General features: G+C 41.4%; 1 protein-coding gene across 1 annotated transcript in view; it reads right to left on the bottom strand.

Moving 5' to 3' along the window:
* Positions 1 to 1,564: 1,564 nt before the first annotated feature.
* The window catches only part of LOC137298348 (glutamate receptor ionotropic, kainate 4-like), a 32,808-nt gene continuing 19,656 nt past the window's right edge, over positions 1,565 to 14,716 (bottom strand). The window contains exons 10-11 of the mRNA XM_067830609.1: positions 2,596 to 2,855; positions 1,565 to 1,873 (exon numbers count right to left, since the gene is read on the bottom strand). Of these exons, the coding sequence (XP_067686710.1) occupies positions 1,645 to 1,873; positions 2,596 to 2,855 (489 nt within the window). The 3' untranslated portion in view covers positions 1,565 to 1,644. The remainder of the gene's footprint in view (positions 1,874 to 2,595; positions 2,856 to 14,716) is intronic.

Here is a 14,716-nt window from a genome sequence, read left to right as displayed (position 1 = left end):
TGTGACGTCAGTGTCGGGAAATCGTCAGCAGTGTTCTTTAAAAAGAAGTTTCATGTGGTTTATGTTCCGGATGTATACATGTTTTGCACGAACGCAACATTAATAATATTCTCTGCTCCTCAATTTAATGACGTTAACTCGACCTGCCGTTTGTCCAATTTGAGACCCGTGAAGGTCCCGGGGTAGAATAGGCCTTCAGCAACCCATGCTTGCCTTAAAAGGTGACTATGCTTGTCGTAAGAGGCGACTAACGGGATCGGGTGGTCAGACTAGCTGACTTGGTTGACACATGTCATCGGTTCCCCATTGCGCAGATCGATGCTCATGTTGTTGATCACTGGATTGTCTGGTCCAGACTCGATTATTTACAGACCGTCGCCATATAGCTGGAATATTGCTAAGTGCGACGTAAAACTAAACTCACTCACTCACTCACTCCAATTTGACCTCCCGGGTCATGCGTATGAAGGGCAGCTCCGGTCATGCTGAAAAACTGTAATATCTGTTTCGTAGCCTTGTTTGTTCACAGGTCATCATGTGGCAGGAAAGCCCCTGTATGTGCTGAAATACTTACAGTTGCCAAGCAAATCGTATGAATTATCCTGTTGATAGAAAACTCTTGATGGCATCACTGTTTTTCAGTAGTTAATTATCTTCAGCAACTACAGACGAGTCAGAAGCAGAAGGTTGGATCTAACGAAAGCCTTCAACACTGTCTGCCCCGAGGAGTTGTGGAAGATCATGGCCAAGTCTAGCTGCCCCGACAAGTTCATGGTCCCACAGCCCTACATATGCATGAACATAAGATTGCAGGACAACAACAACATACAGTCCCAGCCATTCCTTGTGACCAACGGGGCAAAGCAGGGCTTAGAGCTGGTTCCATGCTTGTTCAGCAAGCCGACTGACGCCTTCCAAGATGGAGATATCGGGGTGGGCTTTCAGTTTGCAGATGATTGTCTGCTGAATGCCTCCACTCAGTGAGGGATTATATATAAAAGGAAGCGGTAACTCACTTGTTTATTTCATACTATACACAAACGACATGAACGTGCATTTATTCATCACCCACAGGATTGTATTTTATCGTGCCTGTTTGTCATTGACGGTCTTGGCCCCGCCCTAGAAAGAGCCAGGGAGCTCACTGGCTATTAATGAAACATGTCACCTCAGATCGATGACGCCTTTCCTCGGACCGTTTCTGCAGGGGCTGCACTTGCAGTAACACACTGCATGTTTGTTAGCCACCATCAATGACTGCACGTCGTCTGATATGTGCATGAGCGTTGGATTGTCTCCAATACTTGCTGTGTTCACATATGTACTTATATATATAGACGGTGTTTGCCTATATTCACATTTTATTTGTGCCCAAAATCTTTGTGTGGCTAGTATATTTACTATAATGTTTATACCATATGCCGATATAAACAATACATCATGAAAAGTAAAAAGCTTCAGTATCATTACTATTCTCTTCTGATTCTTGAGAATCATCTTGTTACTGAGTGAGTTGGTTTTGTACGCAGTACCTTGCATTTTAAAGAAAGGACAGACTAAAACATGATATAATGAAGCTACATTTGGGTTTTATAGGATCGTGTCTAACACTTCAAAGCGTCTGTGCAAGGAAAGCATCTTTAGTTACTGTTGAGGTCTTCTGATACTTGTTACTAAATGTGTTAGGTTTTCAAGACAAAGCACAACGATACCAAGTGCAGCTCCAGCACACACGATGATGAAGCCACCTCCGATCTGGTTTAGTGTGACTGACTTCAATTTTCCCTTTGGTAGACAATGTGTCCGGTTTCTCTTGACGCTCCACTTTTCCCATAATCGATCAAGAAGACCGACAGCACTCATCTGAGACATTCTGCCAAAAGGGAAAACAAAGATGAACTCGCAATACAGGTTTCATTTCAATTTACATGTACTCCTTATTTATATTGTGTACAACATCTTTAACTCACAATTACGCGAAATACAACCAAAGAAAGTACAACATAGATATGTATTTTTAGATACAGATGAAAAGCGAGGCTGGTTGAATTGAACAGGAATTTAACATGTTCGTTGATAATCGATATCCCGCCTATCTTTTCATGTTTAAAGTGAGTGAGTGAGTGAGTTTAGTTTTACGCTACACTGAGCAATATTCCAGCTTTATGGCGGCGGTCTGAAAATAATTGAGTCTGGACCAGACAATCCAGTGATCAACAACATGAGCATCGATCTGCGCAATTGGGAACCGATGACATGTGTCAACCAAGTCAGCGAGCCTGACCACCCAATTCCGTTAGTCGCCTCTTACGACAAGCATAGTCGCCTTTTATGGCAAGCATGGGTTGCTGAAGGCCTATTCTACCCTGTTACCTTCACGGGTTTTCATGTTTAAAAAACAACATTGTATTAAGGTAGGAATGAAGGAGTAAGAATATACTTTCTAAAACGTCGTGTTCCTCAAAATATCGAAGTAGATATCCATAAACATTCTTGCCTTTATGTTTATCATTTTTCAATGCCATTACGAGACTTAAATTCGCATCATGTTTGTAAACTTAGAAGGATCGAATAGAGGGTTTTGTCCTAACTTACATGTTTTCCATGTCAGGTTTTAGTGGGGATCCCTTGGGCAATCCAAATGCTTGTTGTACAAATAATACTCTCTCTCGCAAAACCTCTAATTTGCAGTCATCAGCCATGTACTCCTCTAGTTCTGATGTGTAATGCAAATAGGCATATTTCTCACGTTCCACCCTTTTCAGATGATTTTCCGTCGGGGACTCCAAGAACACTGGGTCGTTGGCCTCTATCTTTGACCATAGCCTTCCATACAAACTTGATGGGTGATTTGTCTGATGATTAAGACGAAACGGGACAGAGTAAGGTGAAGAAAATTGCACAAATGGACGCCGATGTTATCGTTTGTCTGATCTATATTAAACACTGGAATAGAGGACCTTTCCAAACTAACGCCATATACTTAAAAACTAATAAATGTTCACCTAAATTGCACTCAGCATTCTGAAAAACTGTCGTTTTCACGACCAAAATGTTCCTTTGTACATAAATTGCCTGTTCCCGACAGTTCTTAACTATGTCTGACCACAAATGAATCACATGTATCAGAATGGATCTGGTCTATTGGCAAAGGCTGTATCAATTGCATTTTATGAGTGAGTGAGTGAGTGAGTGAGCCAACAGTAAAATTTAGCTCGTGAAATCCTGTCAAGAGTGAAGACAGGACAGTATAATAGCTGGAACATCACAACTGTTCTGTTGTTTATATTGCTTACAAAAAAAAATGTATTTTGTGTTTGAGTCGAAAATGGAACCAATAATGTTATATGGAGCGGAAGTAGTCATGTAGGTGCTGTTATCCGGTAAAATGGTATGGGGATTTCTGTGTTAAAATTGTGTCCCCCAGTTAGCGAGCTCTGCCGCGGCCGAACGAGCACCGCCCACTAATTAAACACATCGCCGAGTTAGGCAAACACCAGCCCCGTGAAGCTACCGAGAAAAGTAAACAGATGTCCGACACCGAATCGTAGGTAAACAAAACATGCTTTAATACACATATTCCCGAGAACCATAAAATATACGGACATACAAACACCGAACTCAATACATATTTCGGAATGGATAGGAAACAATATCAGTGGGTTATTATTGCCAAGCCGCCGCAACGACATAGACAGCATTTCGACGACGAAGTCGTGTTGGGATATAGTCAACGTTGGTATCAATCAAAAGGAGAGTGTGTGCGCCATCTGAAGGAGAAAATACGATATAACCCATTCGATATAACGGACTCATGGGGAAGCCCGTGCGTATTTATATATTCTCGTACAGCGTACACTCACCTAGTTCCTACATAGTCACGAACAAGAAATGAACTTACCAACGAAGGTGGCCGAAGTAGATTCTGAGAGAATATCAAGCTATTTGGAATACTATCTATCGCGGGCTTATGCCTTAGTGTTACGGAAAGTTATTGAAAAGTATGAAAGGGAGCCAGAGCGCCATTTCGACACACTTTTTCATATATCTATGAAAGCGGTTAATGAAGACGAGGTTATTCTGAAGTGGCGTCAGTACGTGGATGGTGATCCATATCTACGTATCATCTCTCCATTATATTTCCTGAAATATCTATGTAAAGACTACTGAGCTGTTTATCTCAAAACTGACCAGTGGATGAATGATATCAAACGAATCGTTAAACGTTCGTGCGGGAAAAAAATATTGTCATGAAAGATGATTATCGACAGGAATACTACCTACCATCCAAGGAAACCCAGAGCAACTGCGGGTAAACAAAAAGGACAAGGTATGATAAGGGTGGTTTTTGGCCCACTAACAGAATTGGCTGAAAACATGCTATTTGTCTAGAGACAAGCTAGCTTTGCATAAAAACGCTATATTTTATATGTCCTGCGCTGTAATTTTTCTGCAGAGGGGCCCAAAATGGGTTTTATCAGTTCCCATGAAAAATAACAAGAAGTCTGAAATATCAGTGTGTCATAATGGCTTATTTACAACTGTTATTTTATTTACATACATATTACAGCAGTTTTACGACAGGTAGTCATGCTGAAAAAGTCATAATGTTTGAACTTCAAGGGGCCCAATTAGGGTTGCAAAACATTGTTAATTCAATTACTGGCCAATTGTGTCCCCAAAACTCAGTCATTATTCAGAGCATTCTTTGCAAATGTAATCCATGGGTCCATTGTACAACATGTAAGCATGATAACAATCATGTCGTACTAAGAATCACAGGGGCCTGTTTTGGGTGAAGCTTCATTTTGGGCACAGCTTCATTCTAACAAATAAGTGGTACAAGTCAGCATTTACAACCAGTTTTAGCAAATATACAGTTACCATCTCAATCATCATATGTTATTACAATAGCCAACCATGTTGCACTAAAAATCACAGGTCTTGACCTCAAAGGGGCCCATTTCGGGTGAAATTTCATTGTCAGTGCAGGTTCATATTAACACCATGCACATGTTAAAGTCAGTATTCAAAAGACTTCAGAGTAATTATTCACAACTTATCCACTTTAAAGATATAAAACATACATTATTACTCTTCATTCACACAGTCATCAATCTCAGTATCTGATTCACTCTCAAGAACCGCAGTATTCAAAAGTGTATAAACCTAAAGTAGATCAAAATGTATAAAATATGAATTTAAAATATTGGCAAAGGCAACTAGACCGACTTGAAAAGGTGAATGGTCAGCGTCTTAAGGAAAGATTTACATGATGTTAATTAAAGCTTGTTTCACCAGTGTTGTAACATAGATTACCAAACTTAAGAGAAAAAAATACAATATTTGGATTTGACGTGAAACAGTTTAGTTAAACATTGTAGGCTTGATAAACAAACTTTGAAAAAAAGAAAGAAAAGTTACATGGATTTGAACCTGCATGTCTTATAACAAAAGAAACCTACAGTCCACTATTGCAACCATTAGGCTACATATTCCTTTGCCTTCCTGTGTGAATTTAAGCTTATATATTACACTTTACAACTATGTATGACTTGACGTCTGCTTGTGTTCATCACCTGCTAGACCTTGATACAATGTTCTTATTCTAGCTAAAACATCCTTCTCATACAGTTAAGTGTAGTCATTTTGGTTAAATGAAATCTAACATGTCATTGGAAACATCAAGGTACATAAGTTCTTGGAAAATGCATATGTTTATACATGGCAATCCTGTTGAATGACAGTGTTATTTTGACAGTGGCAGGTGACATAAGGTGTTAGATACACAGATGACAGAAAAACTATGATCAAATTCTTACATAATAACAAACATTTTCACCTTTATAGTACTGCTTGATCATATTTTGAAAATCTGCTGACATCTTCTTACTTTTCTATCAGAGACCAACAACCAAACACCAACGTTTACCTCTCATAAATCTGCCTTGTGAGTGCCTTTTGATATTGAAAATTTTAATAACGATGTTTGATATGTGTATTTTAGAGCACAAAACCATTCAAAATATAATCTATCATGGCACAGATGTGTAAATGTGATGGATTGTTTTTAATGATGTTAGTTTATGTCTATGTTTATTTTTTGAGATGTTGTATGGGGCAATTTCATAAACCGAAAAAATGTACTTCTTTAAAGATTTTGATGTGAGCAAAAGCGTGACCCACCACAATTTTTTAGGTGTACATTCTATTTTACTCGCTTCATATGTGTTGAAAAAATTGGGATGGGTCACGCTTTTGCTCACACTGTGACTATGCTTGTCGTAAGAGGCGACTAACGGGATCGGGTGGTCAGACCAGCTGACTTGGTTGACACATGTCATCGGTTCCCCATTGCACAGATCGATGCTCATGTTGTTGATCACTGGATTGTCTGGTCCAGACTCGATTATTTACAGACCGTCGCCATATAGCTGGAATATTGCTAAGTGCGACGTAAAACTAAACTCACTCACTCACTCATTTGCTCACACTTTTCTATCACTCTGAAAATCAGAAAATGTAGGTTTCTAGAAGATATTGTAAAATATGTCAACTTTGAAGTCTTCAAAAGAGGAAAACTAACAACACTAAAAACATAAAAATGCTATTGGAGGTAACGTCAACAATTAATTTAGCCCTTTTTATGCTAAAATTAACATGTTGTAAAATTTTGATAATCATGACATGTTGTGGGCCAATAAGGGCCTCTATCATACCTTGTCCTTTTATGCCGCTCTGAATCGTCGTAATCCTAACGTGTCTTCTCACAGTGTACGGAGATGGATGAGAACACAGGACGCCTATAACCTACATCGTTTACTGAAGAAACGATTTTCAAGAAATAAAGATATCATAGGACGAATGAATGTACAAGCAGACGGAGACTTGTGCGACGTATCTAGGCTAGGCTAGCAACAATGGAATTAAGTATATCCTCATCCAAATCGACTGCTTTTCGAGGTACGTCTGGGTCCAACCTATGAAAAATAAAGAATCAAACACGAGCGCCAAAGCGATGAGGGAAGTATTGTCATCCATGGAGAAACCGCCATATAATCTGAGAACAGACAAAGGAACGGAATTTAATAATGAAAAAGTGAGAGGGATTTATACTTTATTTAAAGTTAATCATTTTGTTACGCAAAACTCAGACGTAAAAGTGAACTACGCCGAACATTTCATTCGTACTTTGAGATCTATGTTGTATAGATTCCTCACCTACAGTAACACCAATAGGTACATCGACGTATTACAGGACCTCGTTTATAACTACTACCATCGCTCGCATAGGAGCCTGAGAGGAAGAGCACCCATGGAAGTGAATCCATCAAACGGAGCCAGCATATGGTTGGATATATACGCGAACAAAGTGAAACCTCTACAAAACAGCAACTTTGCATTTAAAGCAGGAGACCACGTCAGAGTATCATTGGTCAAGAGAATGGTCGAGAAGGAATACGAACAAAAATGGTCGGAAGAAGTATTTAAGATACGTCAGCGTCAACTCAGAGACAACAGACTACACGTGTATTGGGTAGAGGACCTCCAAGCCGATCCCATTAAAGGAGTTGCAGAAATATCCTCACAATCCCAACGAAGTGAACTGGATAGTTGAAAAAATACTCAAAACGAAATACGTTGGTAAGAAAGGAAATAAGAAAAGTACCAAACGTGTTTTAGTGAAGTGGTTGGGGTACCCAAAGAAATTTAATTCATGGCTCGGCGCTGACCAAATCAAGAACGTACACGTATAGAGAGAAATGATGATGTCAACGGAATGGATTGTGACTAAGAGCGATGACAGCGTCGAGTATTTTCCTGAAAATAAACCTTATAAATTTTCAGTGTACCTGAAACAACCACTAAGACTGAGCGCACATTGGACCATATCGCTATGAGAAAAATATCCCAGAAGGAAGAAAACCAATAAGAAAAGAGATGTATTGAATGGAATGTTGTATATATTCTGTTATATTTTCGAACCCATCATAGTCCACGGACAACGTCAACCTCTGTTGAGACGAGTGCTACAATCCACATCATCGACGTCCACGTTCACTGAACCCTACGACATCGACGTGAGAGTCATTAACGATACCGTGGAGCGCTTGGATGTCTACATAACAGACGCCTGGGCAATCCAGCTACTTTTCTGACGGACATTTCGTCTATCACCCTGCAGTTGAGACCATTAATTACATAACAATTTAGTGATATGGATGGGGACAACGCACTACCAAACGCAACCGACAGCATGTATGTTCCGAATCCAAACACGTGGAAGAAATATTACGGCGATGAAGCGCACGGGAAAATACATCCTTTTTTTAACCAAAACAATATCTCCAGAAACAATGTTACGACCATGTCACCAGGATTCACAACAAATCCGATGATTGTCAACTCACCTTATGACACGACAACTCTCCCGAGCGCGTGTATCAAATGAGCGGTAGACGTCATAAAGGATATAAATCTCGTGAGCCCGGCCGAACAGGCAGTAGAACAAGCCAAATTGGAGATTGAACACAACCCAGACACCGTCTCCAAGGCTGCCATAGACGATGGTATGAGGATTAAAACGAGAGGTGCAAACAAGGAGGAGGCAGTTGGAAGAAGACCCTTACGAAAGGCAGACGTACGGCGAACAAAAATCCGCACAAGAAGAAGAAAAAGAAGAAAGCTCCGAGCAGAAACAGGAAGACAAGGAAAATATCCACATACAAGAAAAAGGCAAAAACTGGGAAATCGTTCTGATACAGAGATATTTTTAGCTAATTATGTCTACCATATTCTCTACAGAGTCCGGTTTTTTCAGCGAAACTCAACCACCAGAACTGGATTTATTTAGCCTACCTCCGACGCAAACGGCTGTAGAAAGGATGAATCTTCAGGACTGTTGCCCCATTTCCCCATTGTCCAGATCAGCTCCCATCGAATTTCACATTAGCGGACAAAACAGCCTAGGTTACATAGATCTCAGACGCTCGTCTTTGTACGTCAAATGTCACGTGACCAAAGCGGACGGAACAAGTCTAGCGCCCACGGACGAATGCTCCCCTGTAAATGTTTTCTTACATTCTCTGTTCACTCAAGTGGACGTGTGGCTACAATTCCACAAACAATCATCATCCGTACAAAGCCATCATTAAAACGTTGTTGATTACAAACCAAGTCGACGCCAAATCCAAGCAAACATCACAACTATTCGTCAAGGACACGGCAGAAAACATGGACGTCACAAAGCAGTACTCTTTTAACAGTGGATTGTTCGAAAGACACAAGATTATGTCAGAGAGCTTCGACATAGAGGGTCCCATTCTGCACGATCTCTTTCAGCTCAGGCACTACGTCATGAACCAAATCGACGTGCAAGAAAACTATACAGATCTTCTCCGAACTTCCTGTTGATGGCCACCAAAACAGATGAAAATTACACGGTACACATAGACGACATCGTCCTTCATGTCATGAGAGTCGAGGTGAACCCTGGCGTCATATATGGTCACAACACCGCTCTTTCTACGACAACGGCTAAGTATTTTTACCCTCGTACGGAAGTGAAAATGATGTCGATACCCAGAGGTCAAGTAGGATCTATCTCAGATAGCACTCTACTGCGATGGATGAAACGTCGGAGAATCAGGTCCTATGAAACTTCAGTTTAACAAAACGAATGGTCAAAACATGATGATGGCATTCGCTAATCTCTACCAGTTCAACGGGTGTTGGACGGCTGACGAAGGAGGTATTGATTCGCAAAGTACCATCTATCTAGATAGGTCGGACTTCGACAGGGGATATGCCCTGTACGCCTTTTCACTGGAACCCCTCTTCGGACGAAACCACGAACAATCTTATCTGAATCTACAAAAACAAGGCAACCTTCGCCTGGAAGCTCAGTTCGCCACTGATCTCCCGGAAACAGGCACGTGTGTTGCGTTTTCGGAATTCGGAGATGGATTTCAGGTGGATAAAACCAGGAATGTCATAGTGTGATAGAGAGAATGAACAGTCAGAAGGAATGTTATGCATATCGATATACACTGACGCATTAACTGTATTGTCTCACTACTGCATCTACCTCTAAACCGTGTGCATCCACGACGATATGTCGAGAACAGAGCGAGACAACAGAATAAGTGCTACTTCAGATGATGATGTATCGTCATCGACGGCCCTACCTTTACTCGCCCCGACTACGATTTTCATTAGTGGTGCTACGCGAGCGGGAAAGTAAACTTTCACCAAGAGACTGATAGAAAATGTTGATCTCATGTTCGAAAGAAAAGTAAACGAAAATACTATATTGTTATTCCGCGTGGCATGACATTTACGACTCTTTGGAAAGAAATGCCTGAGAAAATACGCATCATCCGCTCTTGGAATTCCACAAAGGTTTACCATGCGAAGAGACTCTAAACGAATGGGCGATTGGTACTGAACCCAAACAACATAAGTTAATGATTGCCGATGATCTCATCGGCCAAGCATCACGTGACCCGATAATGTGTAAAGTCCCTCGGTCGCGTATGGAAAGTATGCCAGGACCACATCTTTAAATTCTCATCACATCGTACTATTCAGAAACCGTTTGGTTATTTGGTCATAGATCTGTTGCCGAGAGGCGATCCACGGTATCAGCTCAGAACCAACATATTCCCAGGTGAAGTGTTGACGGTATACGAGGCGTGCTGATAAAGAACACGTTATGTCTCATCCCTTATCGGACCCATGAAGGTCCCGGGGTAGAATAGGCCTTCAGCAACCCATGCTTGCCATAAAAGGCGACTATGCTTGTCGTAAGAGGCGACTAACGGGATCGGGTGGTCAGGCTCGCTGACTTGGTTGACACATGTCATCGGTTCCCAATTGCGCAGATCGATGCTCATGTTGCTGATCACTGGATTGTCTGGTCCAGACTCGATTATTTACAGACCGCCACCTTATAGCCGGAATATTCCTGAGTGCGGCGTAAAACTAAACTCACTCACTCATACCTTATCGTTGGCGAGCGCGTTTCTGCACTTTATCAAAGATGCGCCAACAGACAGGCAGCACAAGTCAATACTGAACATAATGACCAATGAACAAATGGACGTACTGAGTGAAGTGTGTATGAATATCTTATGCGAAAACATCCCAATACCATCCTATCTTAAGGAGAAACTCGCACGCAAGAAAGGCCAGTTGAAGAAGATTGCCGACAGGAGAATAAGTCGCTCTACCACTAAACTGTTACAAATCAGACATTTGTTGCCGTTAGTGATTAGTCTGTTGAAGCTTAGGACCGAATCTCCAATCGAGGACGACGCATTATCAGAACAAGACGTGCGCTATGGCACAGGAGATGGTTCTGATTCTGAAGGAGAAATATGAACGAGCGCTAAACGAACGATGTGTTCATCAGCGAAGGGAGGAAGGAATGAATGATAGCGACGTACAAACCAACGTCAGCGGCAACTCATCGCCAACTAAATGCGACGAGATTATGACGGGACAACAAGAACGAAGGGAAAAAACGCAAACTCACAGCATGCGAATTGTCTTCTCATAACCCAAAGGAGAAAAGAATGAAGAATAATCATCATCTACAATGATAACGTTGGACGACATCCGTGGATATGATACTGAAGGAATATCAGTAATGATCGTGAAGAGAGAATATATATGCATAACAGTTTTGTAAAAATATTGTAAACTGAAGCCATACTTTTTCTGTTTGTGCATATGTATATCTACCGTATGTAGTCATATCCCATATCCAACCTCTCAGTCATCGTGAATAGAGAATATGAGAATACCATTTGTAAACAGCACCACGAACAATCGCAGCGCTACTTATCTAGTTGAGTGTATGCATAGGACAACTATGTATCAGTCGTATGTAGTTTTATATCTTGTACTCATATAACTGTCAGTGGATGAGAATACAGTGTATGAGTGTGTGTGTGTGTGTGTGTGTGGTCATTCGTAAAATACCTTAACACTACTTATCTGTTCGTGTATATGCATGTATTCTGTTTTTGCGCTGTCTATGTATCTGATCCATTTAGTTCTATCGATTATATGTAATCATTTTATTAACTGGTGTTTGGTGACGTATGTAGTAGAAAACATCGAGTTCGTGTAATTGTATCATCTACACTTGTGTTACACTTCACCCCCAACAACATTATCTGCATAGAGGTTTTAACGTCAATCTTAACGGTCGAGTCGTCACTCCGTCAGACATCACCACTCGTTTGGCGTAGAAATACGACAGTCCCGAACGTCTTTGATGATACATATACATGGTATTACTTCTACTTCTGAAACTGCAATTGACAATCGATCTCGACTTACATCGCGCAACACGGATCGATAGAGAGTCATTGGGTTGTGTATCTTTCTCTTGTTCAATCTCTTACAATTTAAAAAATCTTCATCCTTATGTATTTTCACTTCTAAATGACATTCAAAGAATCAATTTCATGCTGTTATCGCTCTGACGAAGGGCATATGTTTTGGAGTTCAGCGATACCATCTCATCACCCTCGCTCTCCACTTTGAATAGCCCCGGAGTACATTTGTCTCGCATGGCGTGTTTGGCGCAACATTCACGAGGCAGAAAAGCGGTGTAGACTTTGTAATCAGCGGGTGAAGGGACAAACGTTTTACAATTATATCCTAGATCGAGCCTGTACTCAACAAAAGCGTAGACTGTGGCAGACTCAATTTGACACGCACCATCAATTCATTCGTCATATGGACGCGTGTAGTAACCGGCAAACTACTGATACTCGAGAGGACGATAATAATAATAATAATAATAATAATAATAAGGATCACCCAAACCCTCTCTGTTGCATTTCTATCTTAATCTGTAAATAATAATAATAATAATAATAATAATAATAATAATAATAATAATAGTCCTTTGCTTTTTTGTCTGTCTCTGAATCCTTTGAGTTTTCTGCTCAATAGGGAGGAGGGCTATCATCCCGGACCTCCTCAGCACAGATCCCCAACACCTCTTACTCATCTCCTCTACATGGATGACATCGAGCTCCTTGCCAAGGGAGAGACCAATTTGAAAGAACAGGTTCTCCTTGTCGAGTCCGTCTCTAATGATATAGGCATGACGTTTGGACTCGACAAATGTAATACTCTTCATTTGAAACGTGGCAAGGTAACTAATGATGGATCGGTCAAGTTACAAGGGGGAGGAGTTATTGAGCATCTTGTGGAAGATCAGGCCTACACCTATCTTGGAATGCAAGTTCGAGACAAGCTCCAGAATGCCCTGATTCAAGATAAACTTCGGGCCGAGTATAAATCTCGTTTAAAGAAAATCTGGAGTTCAGAACTAAATGCTCGAAACAAAGTCAAAGCCACCAATACTTTTGCTGTGCCAGTCCTCTCCTATTCCTTTGGAGTAGTTGATTGGACAAAACAAGACATCCAGAGTCTTGACCGCCTGACCAGAAGGATCATGTCTGATAACAGAGCACACCACCCTCGTTCCTCTCTTAATCGTTTATATATGCCAATCAATTCAGGAGGACGGGGTTTGATTAATGTGGAAGCTCTTCATGACAGAATTTTATTGTGTACTTTTGCACATATTTATTTGTCAGATGATCCTCTGGTGATGCATGTCAAGATTCATGATGAAAGCAAGGAATTCCACAGCTACTTTAAGCGTGCCAAGGTTGTTGGAGACAATTTGAAATTTGACGTTGATTTTGTTGATGGCGATGTACTGCTGGACGGTACAGTGATGGGAGTAAACCAGGTGAAGTCTTTCACCAAGTCTGCCCAGAGTCGGTCCTTTGTGGAGAAGCTGTCTGAGAAGCCATTGCATCGTGTTTACATGCAGTGTGTGGAACAGAACAGCAATCCAACCGACTCCTTCGCCTGGATGAAGTCGGCTGGTCTCAAATGTGAAACTGAGGGCTTCCTTTTTGCTGCTCAGGACCAGTCACTTCCCACTCGCAATCGCCAGAATGTGATTCTTAAAGAAAATATCAATATGAAATGTCGTCTTTGCAATGAATTTACAGAGACTGTCCAACACCTTGTCAGTGGATGCCCTTCCTTGGCACAAACTGCATATCTCAAAAGACATGATGGCATGGCTCGCTCTTTTTATTATCGTCTCCGCCATGCCTGTGGCTTTGACTCCGAGGTCCATCCATGGTATGACCCTGAACATGTCCAGGGCGTCCTGGAAAATGATGCTTTTAAACTTCTCTGGAATAGGCCAATATACAGCCTGAGACGAATTCCAGCCAACAAACCTGATCTTGTCCTTTTTCATAAAGCCAATGAAATTATTTATATCATTGAATTTTCTGTCCCTTTTGACAGCAATGTGATTGGCAAGATTCAGGAAAAGCATGATAAATATGCGGACCTTGCCTTTGAAATGTCTCGCTTGCATCCCAAGTACACTGTCGTCAGGCTCCCCATTGTTCTCGGTGCCCTTGGTTTGGTACCTCCTGATCTCTTGGCGCAGATCAGGAGAGTGCCCGGGTTCTCCACCGGGAGCACAGCCCTTCTGACAATCTGGGTAATGCAGAAGGCTGCAGTGTTGGGGAGCCTCCATATTCTCCGGAAAGTTCTTGGTGGGTTCGACTAGGCAGTGTTTCCTGGGAGAAGTCCCATTCGCTGTCTGGGCTGCGTGTAGAGGGGGCGAGGGCCCTGAGCTGATGATGAGCTTGACCAGCCT

The sequence above is a fragment of the Haliotis asinina genome, chromosome 1 (genome assembly GCF_037392515.1).
Source record: "Haliotis asinina isolate JCU_RB_2024 chromosome 1, JCU_Hal_asi_v2, whole genome shotgun sequence".
NCBI lineage: Eukaryota > Metazoa > Mollusca > Gastropoda > Lepetellida > Haliotidae > Haliotis > Haliotis asinina.
This window is presented reverse-complemented; position numbering and strand designations above follow the sequence as displayed.